General features: G+C 45.2%; 1 protein-coding gene across 1 annotated transcript; it reads right to left on the bottom strand.

The window, feature by feature from the left end:
• Window positions 1-798: 798 nt before the first annotated feature.
• On the bottom strand, window positions 799-24,146 carry prrc2c (proline-rich coiled-coil 2C). Its single transcript, XM_035177438.2, is given in 35 exon segments — window positions 799-2,271; window positions 2,381-2,623; window positions 2,718-2,844; window positions 3,073-3,170; window positions 3,269-3,463; window positions 3,667-3,777; window positions 3,869-4,100; window positions 4,229-4,467; window positions 4,547-4,668; window positions 4,829-5,044; window positions 5,233-5,404; window positions 5,520-5,621; window positions 5,790-5,882; window positions 5,975-6,232; window positions 6,319-6,513; window positions 6,607-6,692; window positions 6,799-7,204; window positions 7,313-7,467; window positions 7,571-7,734; window positions 8,399-10,876; window positions 10,961-11,171; window positions 11,278-11,533; window positions 12,619-12,791; window positions 12,881-13,241; window positions 13,243-13,611; window positions 13,693-13,864; window positions 14,110-14,197; window positions 14,607-14,743; window positions 15,040-15,119; window positions 15,825-16,123; window positions 16,242-16,367; window positions 16,711-16,820; window positions 16,967-17,141; window positions 17,278-17,447; window positions 23,734-24,146. Coding segments are annotated over 34 exon segments (8,616 nt in total). The 5' UTR covers window positions 17,393-17,447; window positions 23,734-24,146; the 3' UTR covers window positions 799-2,019.
• Window positions 24,147-26,429: the final 2,283 nt, after the last annotated feature.

The raw sequence follows: 26,429 nt of genomic DNA, 5'->3' as shown, positions 1-26,429 counted from the left end.
AATCAAACTGTTACAGGCGTCTTAATGATGAAGAGCTACATAAAAAAAAAAGACAGTTTATTTAATGAGGATAAACACAATGCATACTTTAATCTTAATTGTTAAAAACTTATAAAACCCTTGCAAAAATGTTATAGATGTGATTCTCATGTGATTTATTTTTAATTAAACATACTTACCCACTGTAAACCCTTTGCCTCATCTGAATGTGGTGACTAGTTCAATCTGAGAGGTTTCTATGTGTTGCAGTGCCATCTAGTGTTCAGAGGTGAGGTTGATTCTAGCTCCAATATAAAGCAAACATAATGCTTCAACTTAATTATGGAAAAGGCTTCAAGTAAAAACCAGATTTCACTGGAAACACATTAACAGTATATTATTTTTATTAGTTTCTGTAACCAAACCAAGAGAATGTAAATAAGACCGTACATCTTTTAATACAGCGATGAAACCCCTGTACAAGTACAACAAAAAAAACAAAAAGAATCAAAAAAACAAAACAAAAAAATTCATAACCCACCCTCCCTCATCCCAATGCAAGGACTCTTCCCCCAGCTGGGGTAGATGTGTGGAGGACAGCCTCCCCACCTCAGGGTGCATACCGCTGTACATTTCTGAAGGACCCTCGTCACCACAACCCCGAGATGAGAGCATTGTGGGTGGGACAGCCAGCCGAGGTGAGGCAGAGACAGAAAACAGCACTGATTGCTCTCATCAGTAAAGACAACAAAAACAAAAAGTGTCCCTTCTGCCCATTGTTTTCTTCGTTCTGTCCTGTTCTTGTCCCCCCTAATGTGTGGGGGTGACACAGCGCACACACTCGCACTGAAAAGTTCTCTATTGTTTTAACAATCAACTCTTCGCCACTTCTATAACTTCTAAATAGCCCTATCCTGCTTTATTCTAGCTAAGGACACTGAATTCAGTCAATAGCAGCAGATCTGGGTGCTTTACAGTGAAGTGTGTGTGTTTGTGTGTGACAGCGAGGATGGTGTTAAAGCAGTGAAAGGTTGTGTGACAGTAGCCCCTAAACTGGAACAGCTGCATGTAGTGATCATACATCATCCATGTAATCCTGTAAGTCCACTCAAAACCCTGCTGCCAAGGCAACAGCAATCCAAAAGGCTGTGACATCTCTGCGCTGCTTCAACCTTTGGCTAAATATACAGGAGTCCAGATACGAGCTCCCTCCTGTTTCTACTAGAACCCGACACACACGCCAACACGTCAGTGATTCTCAGGCAAGAAGATGAGAGCAGAAGGCAGGAGAGCAAAGGCTCACAGGCAGACTAATCAATAAATCAATCCTTTAAGTCAATCAAATGCTGCAATTTTCACATTACCATTCTGATAAAACGAAAAATTAAATGACAACATAATTTCTTATTTCACGTCTCTGTGCGGTGACTGTGGGTGAAACCGTTGAGGGAGTGTGTGCATGAGCACAAATCTCTGGATTGGTTACGATGGGTGATTGGGCAACAAAAAGTGTGCTTCACTACATACACTGAAGATTGTTTGGACTACAAAAACATCTCGGATTCATTCTTTCGTTAACGAAACAGGTCTCTCCTATAATATGCACGATACTATTTGGGAAAATAAAATAGGTACAGAAATCGAGAGCTATAAAAATGGCAAACTCAGCAGCAAATCTCATCTCAAATTTTCTCTCTCCAACTCTCCTCTTATCTACCGTCACAGTAGATTTCTGTTGAACAACTTGTGCGGCCATTTCGTCGGCATCTAACCATGATGGAAGAATCCAACTCAAATGCCCCAACCTACAGTGGGACAAGACAGGGGGAGAAAGAAGAGGAATATATATATTTATATATACGCAGGACAGTGCCTACTCTCAGTAACCACTACCGTTTGGATCTCTACCGAACTCATCCTCCTCCCCCAAATTGTCCCCCATGGCAGATATGAGGTGGTGACTGAGTGAATGGGGCTAGATTCTCTCTCCTCCGCTCTTCCATCCATTTGTATTGTCACCCGAAGACGGTCGGGAGCTCTTTACTTGCCCTCTTCTGGTTTGATGGCCTGCGGTTTTATGGGGCCAGTCCGTATGGGCTTGGCCGTAGAGATGGGGGGTTTGTCAGAATCTGGGCGTTCGCCTCCTGCCTGGTGGTTTTGGGCAGAGGTGTCGAGGGAGGGTTTTCCTCCCTGATCAAGTCGAGAAGCGTTGCTGACTTGTGGTGCCTTAAGCTGCTGCTGCTCTGAGAAGAACTTATGAGTGGACTGGAGCACCTCAGCCCGCTGCTTTGCCTAGAGGGGGATAGAGGGAAAATACAAAAATGGTCAACCCACCCATCTCAGATTGGCCAAATGAACAAATCAGTATGACATAACAGATACAAAGAAAATGTTAAAAGACCTTTAGGTCCTGTTCAGCCTTCAGAGACGCATGTGCACCTCTGGGTATAATCGAGGGACCAGGGGGTCCTCGGGAAAGATGCTGGCTGTGCTGTGGATACTGGGGTCGGGGATGAGGCATTAGCCCACCACCCACATTCGCCGACATTGGCGGGCCCATGGGAGAACGCTGAACACCCCCAGCAAATGAGTTAGCGTGAGGAGGTCGAACCAGAGGAGAAACTATGTTGGGCTGAGAGAGCATCTGAAAGGAAGAGGGAAAATAAATGCATCAGTTTACATTCATGTTTACAACAGGTGCAACAGTCAAAATACAAGTCATGTAAATAATAATATACCTGAGGGTTGAACTGTCCAGGGAAATGCTGCGCCATCCTCATCCCGGCAGAGTTGGGCTGAAACTGCTTCTGGTACAATATGCTGTTCATCTTACTGGACTGGCTACTAGGAGAGGTGGAGCTGGCCCTGCAGGCAAACGAGAAGGACATTTATAATCGTGTGTACAAGATTACAATAAAAACACATATGTTAGTGTGTTGACTTGGATTGTATAAACTCACAATGTGCAGAATTTCCTTGCAAATAAAGTTTGCCACCTCAACTTGTTTTGATTCGGTCCATTTTTGACATTTTAAGAAGTCACGTTTGGTGTGTGTTTGTCAGTAAGTGCGAGGATGTGGTTTCGGGTTGTACCTGTAATGACTGGAGGTGGGTGTTGTGCTCCTGGCTCCAGGAGGAGTTCCAGGCTTCACGTCCATCCCACTGCCAAAGAGTTTAAGATCCATCTCCATCTGCAGCGTGTCAAAACACAGGAACATACACTTTAAAAAAAGTCACAACCAACCTCTTTATTCAAACAGAGTCACACATGTACACACTACTACAGTACCTTGCTGGTGGGTGGCGGCATCATGTTGTGGCTGGGGCCCATGATGCTGCGGTACGCCTGGGAGACTGGAGGCTGTCGGTTCATGTTGGGGGGCTGGGCCTGAGGCGGCGTGGGGGGCAGTGCCAGGAGGGGCTGGCCTCCACCCGAGCCAAAGTTCGACAGAGACAATTGGGAACCAGGCAGAGGCACTGTCACCTTGAGGGAAATTAGAGAAGCACAAGTGTTTGAAAATGAGAAATAATCAAACAATTCACCGATTTATCTAACCAACAGAAACTTGCGCTGTTTCACAACATTGGAAATTAAACACGTGGAAGTTTGATAACTGGTAAAAATGAAGTAAGCTATTCACAAGGATTACAAACATTCAAATTCCATTATGTTTGCATGTATGTTACCTGTTGCATTGCTGAACTGGGCGACTGAGTGTTACTGTAGTAGCTACTCTGGCCATGTTGTTGCACCTGCCCCGAGTACATGTTTGAATGCTGATTCATCCCCTGTCGAGCCTGAAACAAGACACATGTCAGATGAAAGACGTACAGTGGGCTCAGTTTTTTTTTGGTAGAGTGAAATGTTCCCTGGGAGCGCTCTGGTTACCTGCAGCAGGTGTGTGTCAATGAGCTGGGAGCCTCCCATGCCAGAGGGCTGGTTGAGCTGCGGCTCAAACAGAATGGGAATGTGCTGAGTGGATGACTGCTGCTGATAGGCTAGGTTGGACTGAGGCTTGCCCATGTCAGGTGCTTGCACGCTGGCGTAGCTGTGCAGGGATGGTCCTGACAGCATCATGGAGGCCTGTGACAGGCTGTTCTGCATGAATGCCTGCTGAGACCTGAGGGAAGACACATCAGCAGGATCAGATGACAGGAACAATGGTGCCTCAGAGCAGTGAGACTGGCCCCTCTGTGCGTTTCTGTTGTGAGAAGAGAACTCATTGTCCTGCGGTGTGTCTTGTGTTACCTGTAAGGCTGCAGCGAGGAGCTGAACAGATCTTGTGGCTGGGACACTGGAGGTCCAGCACCGAGTCCTAGCTGGGGCTGGTGTGTGTGTTGGTGCGCGTGTTGGTGTCCGTGTTGGTGCGCGTGTTGGTGCCCGTGTTGGTGCCCGTGTTGGTGCCCGTGTTGGTGCCCGTGTTGGTGCTGAGGCTGACCTTGCAGTGGAGCGTAGATGGGGATGGGAATCTGCTGCACTGCTGTTGGCTGAGGTGGGCAAACAGGTTATTTCTATCATCAAGGTTTAAGCATTCCTGCACTGAATTCTCAAAAAGTAAAATGCTACCTGTGAGAGTCCAGGCTGGAAGCCTTGCTGCTGTGCCAGGGAGGGAGGAGCCAAGCGAGGGTGGGGGGTGCTGAATAGGTGACTAGTGTCCATGTAGAATGCTGGAATCTGAGCTGCAGAACCTGGACATACAAGAAATAAAATATTAGTGACTACCAACAGACATGCACGGTTCTTCAAATATGAAACTATAGATGAAACAAACTGAACTATCGGGGCTATAACGATTTCCACTAAATAACGATGATTAAAATGCAGGAAACAGTGCCATGTTAATCTCACCTGCTGCAGACTGGGAGACGTACACCTGTGGGGTCTGCTGCTGGGGCAGGAGGGCAGGCACGCAGCCCAGCTGAGAGAAGCTGCTGCTACTGCTGCTACTGCTGGAGCACAAACTTCCACCCTGCAACTGTTGGGGCTTCACCTTGCAGATGTTTGGGGGGTCAGAAGCTGTGGTGGTCTTGGTGCTGAGCGATGATGTTGTATAGGTGCCAGATCCTGCGGGGTGGAGGTAAACATATGGTGCAGACAAGGAGTCATGATGGGCGCCTGTATACTACTGATGCACAACAGGAAATGCCAAAAGAAAATAAATCAGTAACTTCAGTGCTGAACACCAGCAGTGTGTGTGTCAACAGACAATATGGAGGGAAATGTATGCTAAATGCAAGTAGAGATGTTGTTACCTGACAGTGAAGTGCTGGGAGTAACAGAAGCCACAGGGATCTGTGGCATGGAGGCCGAGGAGAAGGAAGAGTATGAAGATGCACATGACGTGATGGGGGATGAAGAGGAGGTGACCGGAGAATTCTTCTCCAGACTCGGGGAGTTTTCCCAAGCTTTACGAGCAGATTCCATCTGAACAGGAGACAGAAAGATGTCAGCACTTAGGAATCACTAAAACGTTAGAGAGGAGAAGAGTATTTCTTATGGAAATTAATGTTTCCTGGAATGTGTTGTACTATCTGTGTACCTTTAGTGTTAGGTCAACAGTAGCAGGGGAGACAGTGCTGAGGCTGGAGCTCTGCTGCAGGGTCTCTCGCCTAGGAATGGGCAACGAATGAGGCAGTGCCACCTGAGACAAAAAAGAAAAAAAGAAAGGAAAACACCCAAAGCATTTACAGAATGTTAAATAATTGGGATTAAAAACATTTACTATTTATACACAACTGAGTGTACTGATTTATTCAAATCAAAATGAAAGATGAACAAGGTTTTTTCAAGTGTAAGGATGTCTACTCACATTTGCCACCAAACTTTCTTCTATTTTGTTGACTCCTGTAGGAACACTGTCAGCCAGTGAGGAGGAGGGGGCGGTGTAGTCAGTGACAGATTCCTGAGATGGAAACAAACATTTAGAATCACAAACTAACATGTTATACTACAAGTATAGATAGTTGGGTGACAGTAATTGTGACAGTGACATACCTTTGAGTTACTGATGAACTCTGCTGAGGGGACTGTAATCATGCCCTCAATGTCTCCTCCCAGCTCTGGTACGGCAGTGTCACTGGTGGGAGGACTGGGTTCTGTGGCTCTGCTGACGCCTCCTCCAGGAACTCCTCCCTCCATGCCTTCGCCTTCTACTCCACGTGCGTCTTTGGCCTTGCGGTTCTTAAGAGAACGCTCTTTACCAATGGGACCTGGCTTATATTCCTTGGTTTCCACTGGTTCCATTTCAGGAAGCTGTGGAGGAAATGTACTCTGTAGCTGAGTTTCACAAAACTAATTTGAATCTGGATTGTGTAAGCATGAGCAGAAAGGAGTGTTACCTTCTGTGTTTTGATTGGGCCAGCTCGAGGTTGTTTCTGTCTCTGTTCTTTGGGAGCAGGTAGTTTGTTTTCAGAGCCCATCTCTATCAACGCTGGAACTCCATCACTGTCTGTGCTGCCTGCAGATGATGGTGCTCCAAACTGAATACTGTCGATTGCCAACTCTACACTGCCCTCAGCTCCTGGCTTCACACCCTAAAAATTAAAATTACAAAATATTTTAATTTCATGATTTATCATACAGCAAGTGGATGTTGCAGTCACAAAACACAGGCACATTTTGCATACCTCAGAGGAGACAGTGCCAGTAAAGGAGGTGAGAGGTTTGTTCCAGGCACTCACAGAAGGCGGCTGAGGAGGGCTGATTGGACCAACTGGAATACACAGATTGGATTTTTAGAAAACAGGCCGACAGATTCACTCCTGAATAGACATTTGGATAAATACATTCAAGTCATCAACATATACTTATTCACTCACGCTTCTTCACATCAAGAAGGACAGTGGAGCCCGCAACCTTGTTCTCCCACAGTTCTGTACCCAGAGTGCTGTGCGTCTGGGTGGGTGCGGGGGGGAGGTTTTTTGAGGTGAAGTCCACAGCAGCAGGGGGGATAGTGGGCAGAGGAGCCACCGTTCCTTCCAGAGTCTGAGGGGATGCAGCAGGCTGGGTAGGGGGCAGGTGAGGATGCTGGGGGGCAGCAATGGTAGGCTGCTGTTGGGCCTGGGGAATAGAGGCTGCAGCAGGCTGAGGCTGTGAGGCCTGTTGTTGATGTTGATGTTGATGATGCTGCTGCTGTTGTTGCGATGACTGTTTTTTAGCAAATCTTGGTGGCAGCTTTCCTCCTCCCCCTCTGCTCTTCTCACCGGAGCCCTTTTTACCCCAGTTCTGTAAGAGTTGTAACTATATTAATACAATATCTAAGACATACATTTCCTTTTCAATAAAGTAATGCACTGCTGTCAAATGGTATGTTCTTAAATTCCCTGTTCCTACCTGAGGTGTCTGCTCTTCCTTTTTCCGTTTCTCCTCATCCTGAAGGCGTTTTTGTTGCTTGCGGGAGACGACCTCTGTGAAGCCGTCATCATTGGTGCTGGACTGTGGGTCCTCTGTGGTGGTGACCTCTGGGTGGTCATCAATGATCACAACACCTACAATGACCAGACAAGAAGAACATGTTTTTTTTAGATAACAAGCATCTAGAGGAGTAGATTCCAGGCCCAACAGTATCAGAGAATACATGTATTTACTTACTGGCATAATTGTTGAGATCAAACTGAGAAAGCGCATTCTCCTTGGGCTTCTTGGAGACCTGTTTGGTCTCATCTTTGCGACGGGCAGACTGCTCTTTCGAAGGTCTTTGCGCTGCTCCTCCAGCTGTTGATGCTGCTGCCTCTGAGTTCTGGTGGCCTACAGGGCTGTTTGTTTGAAATGTTGAGGAACAGAAGTAAAAATTTAGATTAATCACAAGACACTGTGACAAACCAGTCAGTGACATCAGTACTGACACACTGACACCAGAACATCAGTGTGGATGTAAACAAGGCCTGAGAAACTAAGAATGCTCATGTGTAAAAAAGTACTGACTTGGGATCTGAACTAATCTGAAAGAGATCTCATTTGCAAACGGAGAACTAAGCCTCTTTTTTTTTTTTTAACATCCTCTGACTGAAGTAGGAGTAAACAAAGAAGCTACTAGACAGGAAGTGTTGACGATAAAAGGAAAAAACATTTTCTCTGTGTTCAGGTACAGAGTCTATAAATACCACCACACTGATGCCATATTTAACCAAACATTTCAATGGCTAATTATAGTACACTAGAGGATAATTCTTAAACACATTCCAATCTTCCCAGCTTATTGAGGTATGTAGATTGTTCTCCAGTATTATTTAGTGCAGTCATTAATTGGGCGGAATACTAATCAACAATTAGTTTAAAAAAGTTTTATTGTGTGAATAAACCTGCCATGTTATTCTGCTGCACACTAGTCGTTGAGTCAACCCCATTGTGCAACTGTTAATGGAAGCAGACAGAGTAAATGCCTTACATAAGACAAAAGCCTGATTGTTTCAAACTCACCCTTTGCGCCCTGCTTTGGCCCCTCCCCTTCTCTCCCCTTTGCCCCCAGTGTAGCCCCGGACTGGTTTGGCTCCACTGTTGCCTCTACGATTCTGTCTCTCCGCCGGCCTCTGACTGGAGAAACTCCTCTTGGCTGCAGGAGCACCTTCACGTTTTGGAGTCACCCCTCCTTCAGGTGGGCTTTTATTGGGGGTCAAAGAGCCCTGAGGAAGTGTGGGTGCCACAGCAGAGGCAGTGGTGGCTTCATTAGTGGCCTCCACTGCTCCTTTCCTCTCTTCTCGCTCTCTCCTTTCGTTGAAGTCGCTGCTTTCAGAAGCAGTCTCCCATTCCTCATTGGCTTGATCTGAAGAGTTCTGGTTGGACAGATCAGGGGACTTGGTACCGACCGCAGCGATTGTGGGGCTGCTGGTCTCAGGTAAGGATGCTTCTATAGTAGAGGGCAGGTCGGGTGCAGGCATAGTTGCTGCTGCTTCTGCAGGCACAGTAACAGGGGTTCCTGGAGCTCTAGACAGGGTTGGGGAAAGGGATATTGGGGCAGACCTGGCAGAAGTAGCAGGCACTGAGGGTAAATGGGCAGGTGGACTTGAGGCTGTTTCTCCACTACCCAACACGGCCGCCTCCCGCTCCTTCAAGCGTCTGAAGCGGGGGGGTTTATCTTGCCTGGGGGGGCGTGCTGGTCGGGATCTACGAGGCCTCTCTCTGCTACTCTGTGGTCCGTCCACAAATTTCTTGCCCTCAGACTTAGGTGGCCGTCGGTCAGTGGGATGATTGTCATATCTTTGGGCCGACTCCATTTCCTCAGGCCTAAATGTCTCCATGGGTCTAGAGGGCCACTGAGAAGAGGACTCTCTGGGCATTGGCCGTCTAAGAGGGGCAGAGCGAGGGCCACCACGTTCCCTTGCAACACCTCTTCTACTGTATAATCCACCTCTCCCTCGCCGAGAAGGTTCTCCTTTAGGAAGGAATCCTGGCTTGGGCCTATTTTCATCATCCACTCTGAATCCAGCCTTTTCTCCTATGTGAGGAGGTCCAAAGCCCGGCTTGTGGGGCCCAGGTCGGACCTCGCCAGGGAGTTCTCGTCTCAGTGGACGGCTAGGTTTGGTGCTAGGTTCGCGGTCAGAGGGTCCAGTATCACTAGCAGACTCCCTCCCACCTTCACTTTCAGAATCTGTATCTGAACCCCGTCGTCGTCTGCGTTTTGGAATAACCTCAAAGTCTGAGCTTTCACTGCGAGTTTCGCTTTCTTCCCTATTGCGAAAGGCAGCAGCACCTCCCACTGCAGGTAAATCAGAGCGTGATCGGGGCTCTCTGTAAGGGTACTCTGCTCGACTCCTGCCGCGACCCCCCCTGCTGCGACCACTGTAAGTACCTCGGTAGCTGCGTCCTCTAGCGTAATACTCCCCTCTGCCACGTCCTTTGAAACTTGAGTCAGCAGGCCACTCTCTATCTCTGTCCTTGTCCATGTCCATGTCCCTATCCCTGTCCCTGTCCCTATCCCTGTCCCGTTCTCTCTCTCTGTCCTCCCGTCGGTAGGCACGCGGAGGAAGATTGGACTCTTTTCTGGAAGGCAGTTTGGGTTCTGGATGTTTGTCATTGCTGGGTGGTTTGTCTGCTTTCTCTTCCTGAGAAGAAGAAGTAGGAGGCCCGGATGAAGGCTGAGAGTCTCTAACTCTCTGATGGCCAGTCGATGTTTCCTCAAGCTCTGTAGATTCCCTCTTCCCTTCACTCTGAGGTCTGGAGCCCTCAGACAAAACAGCAGCTGCAGTAGGAACTTTGGATGGCTGATCTTTTTTGGATCTTTCTCCTCTTTCTCCTCTCTCCCCTCTTTCTCCTCTCTCCCCTCTCTCGTGACGCTTCTCTCTCTCTTCTCTCTGCTCCCTCTCTTCTTTCATGTCCCTTAGGACAGGTTTCTTTATTGGCCCAGACCTGCGGATTGGTCTCTCCCCACCTGGTCCTTCTCTGCGTCCAGCCCCTGATCTCCCGCCCCAGCGCAGCTCAGTTTTCTGCTTGCTGGGGACTGGCAGAGGCAGCTTCTCTTGTTTGTGTAATCCATCAGCAGGAGGTGTAGCCCTGTTGTTCGTCACTGTAGCCTGGGAGTAGAGTTCATTTTGGGGCTTATCTTCAGCCCTTTCCCCTGTGTCCTGTGGCTCTAGGGACTTTGTTCCCAGGGGTAGCCCATCGAACCTGGGCTCATCAAGCTTGAGGGAGTGACTGGAGCCCTGGGAGACGCTCCTTTGGAGCATAGCTTGACCAAGAGCCTCTACTTCTTCCCCACTCGGTAGGCCTGGTTCTTCAGAATCAAAAGCTGAGACTACAGGGAGGTCTAGAGGCCCAGATAAGTCCTCTGGGCCCTGGGTAAATGTTGACAGGGACTCTGTAGGGTCCCGGAAGAAGTTACTCTTACGAGAGTCCAATGCACTATGATCCTGGGGGTATATAGCTGGGAGAACTCTATCCAGATCCAGACTAGAGTCGATTCTGTAAAAGAAAAATATAGATGCATCACATGTTTAAAATAAAGGCTTCTATGTATGCCAATAATTTATCCTAAATATCCTTTACCTCTGCTCCTTGGTATCATTGTGTCCTTTTGGAGGAGTTACAGAAGGTAAAGGCTCTGATTGTGGGTATGGGTCTGATCCCCATACCATCCGTGAGTCTGAGGGAAGGCCATGGTCACGAATTGGCCGGGTCAAGTGGTCAAATGAGTCTGAGCTGGAGCTGGAGTTGTCACCAGGCTCTCTGCGCACAATCTGCTTTGGAGGCATCCGCCCTGAAATGCATGAGAGTGACCTTGAACAGGCAGTCTGACATTTATCATCATAAACCTACATACTCATTCAGTAAAGTCTCCATTCATATTCAAAATATCTCCCTACCAGGGTGAATATTAGTTGGTATGTCCATTGGAGGACGTCCTGACATAATGCGAGGGTCCATGTAGGACTGCATCATTAGCCAGCGGGGGTCAAAGCCCATGGAGGCCAGGTGCTGGTGGTGGGGGCCCATAGGTTGATACATGGAGCGGTGTTGCTGTTGTTGCTGCTGCTGCGTAGTTGGAACAGCGCCACCACCTGATGGGGACACAGAGCCCCCACTCTGCTGTTGCTGCCATTGTTGCTGCTTCATCTGCTCCTAAAAGACGAAAGAGGAACAGTAAGCCGATTAAAGTTCATTGTTTTTTTAAGGAGATACACAGTACAATATGTATGTAATGTACAATATAGTAGGGCAGTCAAATGTTATATTATCCCATTTGAATTTCATTCGTTAAATTAAATATATAATTACTTTTCTAATTAAATGTAATCTATTATTATGTACCATGTATACAGCAGTGTGGCTCCTATAGAGATTCAGGGTCTCATTTTGACATCATACCAGCAACAGTGCATCTTTTACTTGAGTTTTAATGTCTTTATCTGTACAGTGTCACAGACACATGATTTGGAGGGCAGATTTGTTTTCTTGGGAAAGCTTTCTTTTCTTTTTTGTGTGTATAGCACTCTTTCTTGGCAGAAGGGTTAACTAAACCATGTTGTTAAATGTAAAGAGAGGCACCTTGTTTGGACAACATGTTACATTACATTATTTAGCCGACGCTTATATCCAAAGCGACTTACAATAAGTGCATTTAACTATGAGGGTACAAGCCCAGAACAGCAAAAATCAAGTAGGTACATTAACTACAAAAGCCAAACTGCTAAATGCAACTTAAAATTGGTTATTGGACATCTTCTTAATCAAGGGGTAGTCTGAAGAGATGTGTCTTTAGCCTGCGGCGGAAGATGTGTAGCAAATAGTCGTGATTTTGTTGAGTGGCTAACTGTCCCTCGCAGTGAGGGAGCAGCAAGCCGATTGGCAGATGCAGAGCAGAGTGGACGGGCTGGGTGGTAAGGTTTAACCATGTCCTGTGTGTGAGCAGCAGATCAGTGATGCAGCCGTCCCATGCTCCACACCTACTGTGACCTGCGCACTACATTTCCAACACATTTATAAAATGAATGAAAATAAAAATTTGAATAGTAATTAAGCATTCAAAAAGTATTGATTTTTTTAATATTCAAACACTACTGTTCAACCACAAGAGTGGAAGATCAAACTAAAAATCCCCTTCAGATTCAAGAAAAAAAGCCCACTACCTACTGCCAGCCCCCATTGATTTAACCAGCAACACTCAGCTCTTTGTAACTGAAGAAGCTGAATGCGGACACTCTTACCTGCTGTCTGAGGAAACGAGGTGGCAAAGATTTTTGAAACTGTTTGGAATAGCCTGAGGTGAGAGATGGACGCATAGCAGCAGCTGCTTCTCCTTCCAGCTGTGGGGGTGCCACGGGGACATCCTCACCACTTGGTGTGTCCATGTGAGGCAGAGACAGGTGGGGCTCATCCACTGCAGGTAAACAAAACCAATATTGGGATTTATGACTGAAACCATATATAATTTTCAAACAACTTCGAGATGAGGTCAATATTGCTCACCTCTGTTCTCCTCTATGTTGAAATAGTCTTGGATAGGCACTGTTGTCCTGTCAGCCTGGTTTTCCTCCATTAGGGGGCCGACCTCAGCCAAAGAGCTCTCTCCCTCGCTCTCAGGTTCTGGAGCAACGACCACAGGGCTCTGGACGGGGGGGCTGGGCTGAGGAGGCAAGTGAACCTCCTCCTCTGCACTTGGTTCAACTCTCTCACATTCTGGCTCTATCCTCTCCCTGTCTTGATCCACCTGCTCTTGGAGAGGAGCTTGCATTGGTTCTTGCATTGGTTCTTGCGATTGTGAAACTGGGACCATAGGTACAGGACTGGATTCAGGAGCAGGAGCGGGAGCAGGAGCAGGAGCGGAGCAGGAGCGGAGCGGGAGCAGGAGCAGGAACGGGAGCGGGAGCGGGAGCAGGAGCGGATAAGGGGGCAATCTCAGGGGCAGCTCCTGCCTCATCGGTGGTGGACTGAGCAGGGGAGGATTTGCCCTCAGTTGCTTGGCGGTGTTTTTCATTGAGACGTTTAAGTTTTTCTGCACAGGCCGCAAGCCTCTGTTCGTCCATCCGTCGCTCCTCTTCATCTCTCCTCCGCCTTGCTCGTTCTACAGCTTCAGAAACTTCTGAAGGCTTCTTGCGCTTCTGTCTCCAGGCCTCAGAGTCCTCATCGGCACCAGGTGCTGATGCAGTCTGTGGCTTGTTCCCCCGTGGAGCTGCTCCACTAACAGAACGACTCCCACCCTGGAGAATAAAGATATTATTACCAACACAGGCTTCTCATATTGCTGCTAAATTGATCAGGGTGCACTTGTCCAGCTTTACCTGGTAGTCTTGTGAAGCAGTTAATTTACTGTACTGCCCCATACTGCCAGGTGATGGTGCTCTTGGATCTACATTGTCTGCCCGTGAGGTCTTGTTGCCCCCACGGTCTTCAGACCCCTCATGACCTTCTTTTGGCCGAGGTCTTATACGTTCAACTTTCCCCATCCAATCCCTGAAGAACAATATCAACATGGATTAGAAAAAAAATGGTTCTTCCAATTGGTTTCCTAAAGTTGATATTCAAACTGTAGTTTTATGGAAACTTTCTGCAGGTAGGATATCTACAAATATAAAAAATGCTTTGGTTAAAGAAAAAAAAAAATGAATGCGAGTAATACAAGTTATGCATACTAAGGATTGAATTGGCTAATTACAGAAAAGCAATGCATGTTAAAATATTAAGCTCAAGATACTCACCAGTTTTCTCCTTTTTCTTTAGCAGCTTGGTTTTCCTCATCATCACTGAAGTTTAGTTTCTCTGTGTAGTCCACCTCCATCTGAGCTCCTGGAATGAGAAAGGGAAAGGGTTGAGGTTCGCTGTTCACACCAGGAGAAGAGGTCATCCATCTTACAATAGTTCTGAATATTGGGCGGCTGTGGCTGAGGGGTAGAGTGGTCTTCCTCCAACCAGAAGGTCGGCAGTTCGAGCCAAGTCTTCCTCAGTTGCATGCCGAAGTGTCCTATGACAAGATGCTGAACCCCGAATTGCCCCTCATAGAAAAAAAAAGTGCTGCTAATAGATGCACTGTATGAATGTATGAATGTGTGTGTGTGTGTGAGAGAGAGAAAATCGGTGAAGGTCAAACTGTAATGTAAAGCGCTTCGAGTGGTCATCAAGACAAGAAAAGCGCTATATAAATCCAAACCATTTATTTTAAACACCATTTTTTTTTTTATAATGTTCAGTTACTGACCTGCCCAGCCCTCATCTGTGTCAGTGTCCAAGATGTCCAGCTCCTTCAGTTCTGATGCACTGATGATTGAGGGCCTGTCTGGGTCCAGGTGCCAGGCCTGAGGCGGGGCCTGCTGGGGTCGTGCTGAACGGGAACCTCTGACAGACCAGCAGAGATGAAAGAAGAGACAAGGTAATCAAGGGACAAAATGAAAGTACTAGAATATGAAGGTAGTGTCATCAGTCTGACATATACCAAACTTTGAATGGGGACAAAAATTATTTGTTGTATAAAGATATGAACAACAGTATTCTGTGTGACATTGTCATCTTGCTCATTGTTAACAAAACCTGGGTGAATTTCATTTTTATAAACATTACAAACACAAGACAACTCAAAAATGTATCTTTTATTTAGAAGTATCTAGGGCTTAGTCATTAAGATGTGGACTCACTTTGCTCCATCTTGTGGTACAGGGTATCTGACGTTTGCTTGCCCGGTGCTTACAGACATTTGAGGATAAGCGTGGAACATCTAAAAACACACATCACACAGGGTAAGGACAAGATAAAAACTACAGCTAGATACTGTGAGGCCAGAAATATACTTGCTTTTAAATCACACGTTCACATAGAAAACCAGCTTGTTACTAAAGGATCCCTCTTGAAGGCAAAGCAGAGAGCTCAGACCGTATACAACTACTGACTGCACGTTGTAAGAAAAATGGTGACACACTTTTTATATCATCTGTAAAATTGGTCTCAGTTGACCAGTGATGAGAAAATTGTGGCCAGCTCAGAGTACTGATACACATTACGCCATCTGCCCTGTACTTACTTGTATTTCTGCTGTGCGCAGACGCAACAGTCTCTGACTTGTTTTATTCATTTTGCAGGTTTCCACATTGACTTCTAGAAATACTGCTGATCGTCACCAGGACGTTTGTCACTGCGCAGTGGTAACTAAACACCTCCCCCAGAAACCACGAAAAGATACAGGCTTCAGCTATTGGCTTGTCTTTAAAAACTTTTTTAAAAATTTCCCCTACAATTCATACGCTTATTGCATCTTGCGTATGCATAGCGTTATTTTCTGAGGACGGAAACAACCGCAACTCTAAACGAATGCTGGTTATGTAAGGCAGCCATCATAGAAACTTAAACCTGCAATTAAAAACAAGTACATCGCTGGCTTAACTGATATTTCGAGTTCTGTCTAGAATATTAAACTGTGACTTACATAGGGTGGCATCATGCTCCTGAAAGCAGGATCAAAGTGAGTTGGCACCCCAGCAGGAGGTTGCTGTCCCCCATTAAGTTTAGGCTGAGGAGGCCCAGTGGGGGGAAGCCTCTCCCTACCATCCTTCTTCTCCCCCTGACTGTCAGCGGTTACGTTTCGGCCAGGGTCGTCAGCTTCTACAGGTGGTGTGGTGGTACCAAGGCTCGTACTTCCCTCCTCTGGAACCCTGTTATCCATCTCAGGAGGGCTGGGAGCAGTGATCAAATTCCTGCCTCCGCCCTCCCTCCAACTGCCAACATCTACCAGGACAAAGGGAAAAGAAGTATTTTTGATTTAACTTGGGTTCCTGAACACCAGGGACACAGAACATTAACAGTGAACACTGAATGATGTTTATGTGCATGAGTGTGGCTGTACTTTGAGGTCTGAGGCTGGGGCCAGGTCCATAAGGCTCCTCCTCTTGACTGTCCCCTTTCTCCGCCTCACCAGCTGCTTGCAAGCTGGGAAACTCCTGGTGAAACTGGCTGCTCACACGAGGAGCTCCTGCACAACACAAACGCATGATTATGAATGTATGGAAATCCCAAGATTGATTATAATATGGTGACTTGCAGAGCAGCACTGAAAGATCTAATCCCCAGTTGATGTACAGCACCCCTTCCAGCCTATCCGTAAATTTATCAGTAATCAAATGGTCTGCATTCCATTAAGACGGCTGAGTGGTGTAAACAAGTTGAAGATATTGATTCCGTTTGTTTGGACGAGTGGAAAATGTACTTTACAGTCTCACCTTCATCAATGTCAGGTGGAACCACAGCACTATAACAAAGGTTATCTGTATTTTATTAATATGTGCAAAAGGGGAGCAAGTGGAGAGGATATTTACCGTCAAGCTGTGTCTGCTTGCTGTTGGCCCAGGATCGGCTGCCCGCAACAGGCAGCTCCGGTGGTGGGACCACTGCTGGTTTGATCTGTGGTGGGGGCGTATCCTGTTGCCTGTGGCACACAAGACACTCATAACTATAAAATCTTCATCTAATTTAGACATCCTATTATTCCGTTGAGATGAGCTTTAGTAAATGGGATGTCACCTTGTGTTAGTATTTGAACACAAACACACAAGCTCAAGTTACTCAATTTACCTTTCCCCCTCTGCCTCGTTGCGGGATGCCCAGCCACTACCGTCTTTGGGGACAATATTGACGTTGGGGTCGTTTCCCTTGTTCTCTGCCTTCAGGCTGGGCAGGTTGGCTGGAGGGGGCATGCGCCGACTGGCAGCCACTTTGCCCAAACTCTGGAGCCCATGTCTGGCAGCCACTGGGATGAAGAAACAGCAAAATTAAGGTTTTAACAATGTCAGGTCAGGAATTTGATTATCCTTTGAGTTGATATTACATTGCCTTGATCTACTGCACACAGTTCTCATTAACTATTGTTAAAGGAACCTGCTTACCTGCAGTCTTCTGGGTTTCCAGAGATTTGCCCTTGTAGGTATTGAAGAGGCTAAGGGTTGCATACTTTGTTTTGCCATCCTTTGCCTTGGTGCTCTGCCCTGACTTCTCGGACATTTCGCTGGAAACTCATTGAGTCTGGTCCTTTGGCCTCGCCACCAGAACCAGCCTCCTATAGAGCAGAGAGATGACAATGAGAACTATGATGAAACTGTTTTATTGATGCCAAAAACTCCCCATTGAAACTTGTTAAAACACTTGAATGTGAGTGAACAAGTGAACTAAGCTGCATGTCGCAGCCAGCACTTTCAAGTAATGGTATTTAAAAGGGACGTTCCTAACAACACATTTTCCTGTCAGTTAAACAAACATAAGTTATAACACCCAACTAGTCTTAAGTAGGCAAACAATTAGAAACCAGTTTAAATTGGGATCATTGCGTCTCTGGGTACAAAATAAGTTTGTTTACATGGCTGACTTCATGAAGGATCAGCCTACTATCCAAATTAACTCCCACATGCCTGTGCCGAATGTGGCATTGGTTGACTCGAGTAGTTGTACACCAGCTTATTCTGACTAAGCCGATATACAACACCATATGCACTTTCGAGATTAAAATACTGTCAAAGCACGTTGTGTATTTCACCTTGGTGGCTCTCAATGTGTGTGCATTAGCATGGGGAAAGGAGGGCTGCAGCCCCAGCTTATGACAGGTGGCCGCCTAACATCTGAGACGCAATGTGTAAGCAGTGTTTTACATTGATAAAATGTTAATTTGTTTAATTACAGTATTTCTGGTGTCAAGTAGCAATTTGTATTCCTTTAGTTGACTAACTATGCACTTACCTAACTAGTACATATCGTATATGATGGTGAGTATACATTTGGGTTAGCATATCAGTTTAATTTTGTATAATTATTGAATTAAGCTGGAAGACCCACTGACTAGGTGAGTGGGGGGCAGAAGGGAAATTATGCCTTATTTAGGAAATTGAGGGGTGACAAGAAAAGTGAGTAAGAGTGAGTAGTACCAAGGACAGAGCATGTTTGGGCAGCAGTGTCTTTCCTGAGTCACACAGAGGTCATTTATTATTAACGTAGCAGTGGGGGAACAGTGTCTGTGTGTGTTGGGGGGAAGCTGACAGCTCTGATGAGCTCAGTCTCGAGCTGTAACTTGGCCTTGAAACTCTTTGGCAAAGCAACATCTAGTTAAAGGGAAATCCTTGTCTTTTCAATGAAAGAAATATAAAAAGACAATTGAGACACAAATGATCTGGATAAATTCATTGTAGAAATCCAGGTTGAATGAGGATTCTACATTTGGCCGAGCAGACTACCACAAGTCTGTGGGAACAATTTACACAAAACTGTCAAGTGAAACAGTTGCATTAATCGTCATTGAAAATCAATTTAAAAACAAAAATAGTCAGGTGCAGTAGTGTTGCTTGAAAGATGGGAAGGGAGAAAATTTGAATTCAGCAAGAATACTTAATTTTAAAGCACTCCTGTAAATTGAATCACTGGAGGGAGTCTACCACAGTAGAAAATAGATTCACTTTCTTGGCCGTTGAAGGTGTTAGATGCCCGCCCGCCCGCCCGCCCACCCCCACACACACACAACATTAAATGACTGATAGCAGTCAATAGGACTTTACTGTGGACTATTCTGCTGATATTTGTCATGGGTAAGTAATAACCTAATGTAGGGGTTCGGGGGTAAATGATGATGGTCTTCACAAGTGACTGACCTACGTCTATCTGTCTGCCTGCTTGTGTGTGCCTATCTATAGACACAACTGGCAAATGTGTTGAATAAGTACATAAAAAAAACAAAACAATTACAGTGATGTGGAAATTTCATCATGTGGGAGGAAAAAATAAATAAATAAATCGGGGAAATTGAAACTCCAGGAGAACAGCAGGAAAATTAAAAGTATGGGATGCAAATTTGATCATTTATATCATATATAATTTATATATTTTCTGGCCTGATTCACTCGCGTTGAGCGGGAAAAAAAAATCGAACAGACGCCAAAACCATCGCTGCAGATGACGAGCCGGCTGCGATACTTCGCTGCCGGTGTGAACAGCCCAATTGATTAACATGAGCGCCGAACAGAAGCAGACAGCATTTCGTGGTGCTTCCGCCTCCGGTATGTCCCAGATGTAACTCTCCTCTTGTGAAAGGTCGACTTAAAAAGGTTATATATGAGATCTTAAACATGAATGAAACATCTATTTCTCATGTAAAGATATGGTGGGGTAATCGCATCCTGAGAAGCCAACAGTCCTATTTGTGTGTGTTGTAATATGAGATTTGTTTTGGTGGCCAGTCCAGGCACGTGTGCATGTTAGTTCATGCCAATCCCTCGCCATTCTGATTGGCAGTAATGTAAACGGGACACACTGGTGGACACACACCATTTGGTCCCTTTTCCTCACCATGTGTCTATTAGAGCACAAACACTGTATGCATACCTGTCATCTGCCCACTGCAGTACTGTTAAAAAGGGACCATATTTTACACCTTTCTGGGACTTAATTTGAGGTATTGGTACCCCTAAGATGATATATCAGTGGTTTAAAGTCGAAAAGACTGCTGCAATGTGTATTTTCATGTCCTCTCTTCTGCCTCTCTGGAGCTGCAGACAGAACAGGCTGTTTTCGCCTGCCTCTTGAGCCCCTCCTCTGATTGGCTGACTGCACTTTGAGTGACACGCAACCAGCCCTATCACCGATCTCATTCTGGCGCATTTGCGATCTTTCTGGTAAACACAGCTGAAAGTCCTGTTATGTTTGCAGCTATAGAAGACCAGCCATATATTTACAGTCAGTTACAACAGGATGTTTCTGAACGGTAAGTTACACCGTCCTCATGCTTGTTCAAGTTTTAGTAGGACAGTCGGCCAATGTAGGAGTTTCAGTCTTGAGTAACGTCTACATTCCCCCGTACTGAGCACACCGACACGGCCCGTCAGAAGAAATAAAGCGTAACCGCTAGTCTCGAACAGTAACGTTCTGAGGAGGAATGTGCACGCGCACATTCTCTTCCCGCCACGCTGCAGTGTTTCTTCGGTGTGGAGGTGACGGGGAGTGGTGGTTCGGAGGCATGGTACCGGCTGGGTGGGGCTGAGAGACGAGTGTGATCCCAAATGACATCATACGGATAGAAGTACGAAACGAGACGTTTCGATAACATATTTCTTAGAATGGACTGAGTGAAAAGGTCCGCGGAGTGACTGTTTTCATACTTTGAGGGTCCCTACTGACCCCCTTCAAGTAATTACGGATAGTAAAAGCCCCAAAAATGTATTTTACACAATACGGGACCTTTAAACCCGAAACACTACAATTACACCCTCCTTTGATACACACAGCACATCTATGCTAAGTAGGCTAATCATTGCCAACTAGCTACTAGTCATCATGGAAGTGTGCTGTGCTTGGGGATGCAGTGAGCATAGGCTTGAAATAAGTTATAAAAATACATTTATTGACCAAAGTGTCTCACGCAGAGGCTCAAACACTGATGAGAGCACATCCTGCAGATGAGATAAGACTGATGCATTTCACTGGTCTGCACACCAGCTAGCTGGAGCAAAATTTTGGCTAAGTTGTGCATTTATAGGCTGTTTTCACTGGGTTTCAAAGCACCCATAGATTGTATAGGCAACATGTTGCTGAGAATGCTAAGGGACGAGGGATCTGTGGAAGATGAGGCTTTGGTTTTGATTCTGTGATGAGTGAGTGCAAAATAGTGTGCCTAAGTCCAGCCATCAGAGGGATATGGGATGGATTAGGGTGTTTGAAGAACAGTACTACTTCCTGTGTGCACAGATGACATAATATGTTACCTGTCCAATCACGCCAGACCACATTCGGAGGTTGTCTGGGCCACATGTGTCCACATTATTTTAGCAGTGTGATTGCGGTCCTGGCCACATTGAAGGACTACTCAACGGACGTTCTCTGCGTCAGTGGAAATACGTGCACATACTGGTGCCGGAGGCATCATTTAAACTGTAGCAACAGGCTATCAAGACATCATCCGAGACACATTGAAGTCCCAGACCACATTCAGAGGTGGTCTGGGATGCATGTGACCACATTCTTTTAGCTGTGTGAACACAGAGGCATCCATGGGCCACACTGATGGACCTCCTACTCAGATGACACTCTGACTCGCCACAGTTTCATTATGAACTGAAAATATTTTTACACTTATACTCAGTGTTTCGAATACATTGATTTGTGGGAACAGTTACAATATTGATTTTCACTTTATTTTTCAAATTTAAATCGTAAAGATGTAACGTCTCGAGCGTTGATTGTATCAGATCTGCTCGTTCCTGCTCTCACACCTGTATGCTCAGACTGGCTAAAAATCAACATTTGGTCTCGACACGGAAATAATGTACAGGTTTATTTGCATATTGAGCGGTGAAAATATATCCAATCATACGGTCACTCTGGACGCATGCAAAGAAACACACCGGTGATAAGATCGCTTGGCACAGATATTAATAAAAGGTATTAACACGGCCATACATGCAATGAGGGGAAACCGAAGGGGCCCTGGACTACACTTTTGAAGTGTTGTCTGGTGATTGTGAGAGGGGGAGCAAGAAAAAAGATCCAAGATTTGTCATCAAGCACACAAAAGCATCACAGCTCCCCAGTCTCAATCTCCACAACCCAACCTCCAGCATGACCCTTCACCCCTGGGGGGGCATTTCTTCTAGGCAAGAACCAGTTTTGTGTGTGGGTGCGCATGTGAACACGTTTAAAATATTCCTCATAAATTTAGGCTGACTAACGCAATTAAAATTCCTGACAATCTCCCATGCATCAAATCAAGTGGCCAGTAAAATGTATTTTTCTGCCATGGGGACAAGGCTTTACAGCAAGAAATCCACCATCCTGCGTAACAATATCTTTGAGATTGTTGCTCACTTAAATCATGGAGAAATTATTTCATCAACATAGTGAAATACAAGCCTCAGAGCACTAACTTGAAGATGTGATAGGAGGTGAAAATCATTGAAGCCATCATTCCTCACTAATACTACATGACCAGGCCTGTAAAAAGAAAACACATCATATCCAGTACTTGAACTAACAGCACACATTGAGCATCTACCTACTAATCTTCACTTGGATCAGGGTCAATGCAGAGGGATCCTCCTCACATCTCCACCGCTGCTTACCATTTTTGGCTCAATTTTATTTATTGACATGCAAAGCAAGTAAATATTATGGGGGGGGGGGAAACAGTCGAGGACTGGAAGACACTTAAAATTATTGTGGTGCTCCAGCACCAGGCCATCAATACCACTGAGATGGTCTCCCTTGGGAGCTGCTGATGATTTCACTAAGCACATGAGAAACTGGAGAGTGGCTGAGTTTTCATTACCTTAATGTAAAATTTCTCCCTGTTCAAATTAATTTGTTAGTGCCAATTGTAGTATGAGATATACATTTGGGACCACTTAAGGAAACTTAATGAAGCTGCGTGTAAAATGCAAATTTTACACCCAAAACCATCCATATTTAAGTCTGTATATTGTGAGGGAAATAAAAAGACATGCACTAAAAGGATCTTTGTCTTTAAATTAAAACCTGAGCTTTCCTGTAGATACGTCTACCTTCAGCTGTAGATCTCTGATACAGCCATGTTGCTGACTGGCCGATCAATAAACTACTACTCTAATCAATACAAGTCTGAATGGCCTCCCTAAAACGAGCCAGATGTGGACCCATTTGGAATGGATGCATGTGGAAGAACAGCACCATGTTGCCTAATGATAAATCACACGGGGTTTTCGCACCCCAACTATGACAAAGTCCTGAAAACATTCACACAGTAAAAATGTGATACTTTAAGATCACATTTGTTGGATAGAAGCAAGAAGACGGTGACTTGCAAGGAAATTACTGAGCTCTGTCCACATGACTCGTCAATAGAGACGTGATCACAACGTGATTCATTACAGGAATGTTTAGTCCCACTACAATCAAATCTTAAAGTGCTGTAGTATCGTGTCGTTTCAGCAAATCGCTGCCATTGATAAACGTGCAGGCCATCCCTCTCCATGAATCAGACTGCTGGTGGGCTGGGTGGCTCATACCGGCTGCGGGCAGAGGCCCTGTGCGCCCGGAACTCAGCCACACCGGGCTCACAAACCACGTTCGCTGTGATGGAAGTTAAACTCAGAAACCTCCCAAATCCGACCAGCAACCCGGATTCAAAGCTACACAATGTGAAACACGGCGCTCTTCGCGAGCAGGCCGCCAGCTCGCGGCGTTCGCACAGTTTCGTTTCTCTCGGGTCGCCATCAAACCCACTTCCATCCCGTCAGTGGCCACGGCGTGCTAACCAGCTAGCATGGAGCGAACACCAACACATCAGCTGCCGGTGAAATCTCCAAATGCTCACCTCTCCTGGCGCTCACACCCACCTGCCGCCGCCGGTGCCTCCTTTGTCCTGTTCGGTTCCTGCGCCGCTCCACTGGAAACCCGGTGTCGGCCTGGTTTGCGGTGGAGGAAAAGTGTGTCTCGCCGGCGGATTACAAAAGCTGGCTAGCCCGCTAACCCAGTTCGGGCTAAACGATGGTTAGCTACTTAGCTCGTCGGCTGCCAGCAAACCGCTCTCCACATGCACGGCTCCGGTCTCGTGGCTCCTGCGCCGTCTAGAGCCGGCGCTGCGTCCTCGTGTGTTCGGCCGTCACTGCGAGAAACCGGTCCTGAGTCGTCCCGTGTTTCCGTGTCTGTCCCCGCCCGTGAACTCGCGCCAGACCGTGTTTCTAGTTGAGTGAGGCCCCGCTCGCGCCGCGGCCTGTCTCACAATCAAAGATGGAAGCCCGGAGTTGCCAGATTTATGCCGTTTTATCCCCCTCTCACAGCCTCTGAGCCGCCGTGCAGGTGCTCACTCACACACGAGATACCATTACCAGGCATTTTTCTTTAAACAAGAAAAAAACTCTCGTTTCATGTTGACATTAATGGCATTAGAATGATAGAGCTGTACCAAAATAGTGTTATGAATGAGTATATACTTAACCACATAAAGATGAACACGTTATACTATTAATACCATATATGATCCCGATGTATTTTAAATGCAGACATAGAGATCCGACAGGAAGTATGATATCAAACACATGTTCACAGATATTTCTCTAGATTTAAAACAGTGATAGATCCTGCAGGGTCTTTGCAGTAACACCAACAATAATTAAAAGCTGGACACAAAAACTCAGTTGTGTTTGTTTTGTGCCAAAAGTCGAGGGGGGAAAAGTTGTAATATTTTCAAGGTTTTCCTCAATTTACCTGATGCTTTTGATAACCAGTCATTGATTACACAGCAGTGTAATTGCTAAGAAATGTAGCTTCGTAATAAAATTTTAAAAAAGGTAGAATAAGTAGCTACAGGCAGATTAACAGTAGGTATAGTTAGAAGTAAAACAGAAACTTAAGTGTTTATAAATTCACAATCACTTTGTGATATTTGTATTATATCATATTGTGAAGATATTTTGATGTTAGCCAGAGTAGTGAATGGCAAATCTACTCTATAAGTGCTGTTGGTCTGTCTTTGACTCAGGAGCATGTTGTTTCCATGTTAATATCAGATGTATGCTGGTTAGAATCCCACTGACTCGTTTTTTGGTCAATGGGTATGGTAGAACATATCGAGTGTTATTCAATATGTCTAGAAATGTAATCAATATATCCACACTTGGTTGCATTAACAAAATATATTTATTTGAAATATATTTTCAAATAAATTACAAATATTTTGTATATATTGTCAAATAAAACCTTCGATATTCCTGTAATGTCATTCACACCATAGGACTCTCACAACCTGGCAACCCGAATGCAAACGAGTCACGCGTGGACAATTCTTGTTCCGGGGTGTACCGGCGGTTCACGAGGGGCGCTTAGTTTGAAGTCCAACTCTGTCTATCTGTCTGTCTGTCAATAAATTGCCTTGATGAATTGGAAATATAACAAAACAAAATAAGAATAAATATGTCTTCAATTATCTGAACAGCTTTAAGTGAATATGTACTAGAAACCTTTATTTGAACTCATAACAATTGTCAGTTCACAATCCCTTTAGCCACAAATTGACTTAACGAATCAAGCTGCTTTAAAATTATTATAATTATAATAATAATAATAATAAAAATATCTATTTCATTTATATTATACATAAGTATATACTTTACCTTAGGGGTCTCAGTGTGTTAAATATAGGGACTTGGGCCTCATTTTGTGCAAATTTGTGAAATTAAAGTGTTTTAACTACATACAGTTCTACCATCATAACGCGGATATCAACGCCAATTCAAACCTTTTACAAAATCACAAGTTAAGCTCCAGAAAATATAACAGGAAATGTGAATTGCAGGTGTACAGTGCTCAATAGCCTGTTTAACCTAAATCTTGGTTATAAAGATGAGGACTTACCCAGATGAGGACGTTGTCAGAGAGAAGATTCTCGATTTTTGTGAAGATCGGTCAATGTGAACTCAGGGGCTGCGTTCCAGGGGGCGCTGTTGAGCCATTTTGCCACGCCCATTTAAAATTACTCCAGAATATGTAAATTTTCACCACTTTCTAATTTTCTGCAAACTTTGGTAACGATTTGAGCATGTTAAAGCCCTCAAAAATCCAATTCATTTTCATCAATTTCTTTTTTATAATAATCCTTACAATTTCAATAGGGCCTCCCACTGTCTCCTACTGTTCGGTGCTCGGGCCCTAATAATAATAATAATAATAATTATTATTATTATTATTATTATTTATTACTATTACTATTATTATTACTATTTTTATGATCACCAAATCCACTTGTGAATTTATTGATAATGGTGTGAAAATGAAAAACACATTGTGTTAGTTTCTCTCTTATATTTGAATGAAAAAGACACACAAAAAACCCACTAATGGACACATTCTCCTACGCCAAGAGAATCGGTATTGATTTGATTTATTGGTATCTGATTTCCAATTTAATGTGTTGATTCCAATTCCTACAACTGTACCATGATTTAAAAGAAAACAATCCGGATTGCTGTGTTTGACCTCATGAGATACAAAGAGAGAGGGACTCCTTTAATCACATGATCCCACTATGATTCAC

Source organism: Hippoglossus stenolepis, chromosome 14 (assembly GCF_022539355.2).
Source record: "Hippoglossus stenolepis isolate QCI-W04-F060 chromosome 14, HSTE1.2, whole genome shotgun sequence".
NCBI classification, from domain to species: Eukaryota; Metazoa; Chordata; class Actinopteri; order Pleuronectiformes; family Pleuronectidae; genus Hippoglossus; species Hippoglossus stenolepis.
Note: the sequence above shows the minus strand (reverse complement) of the source record. Positions and strands in the feature narration are given on the sequence as shown.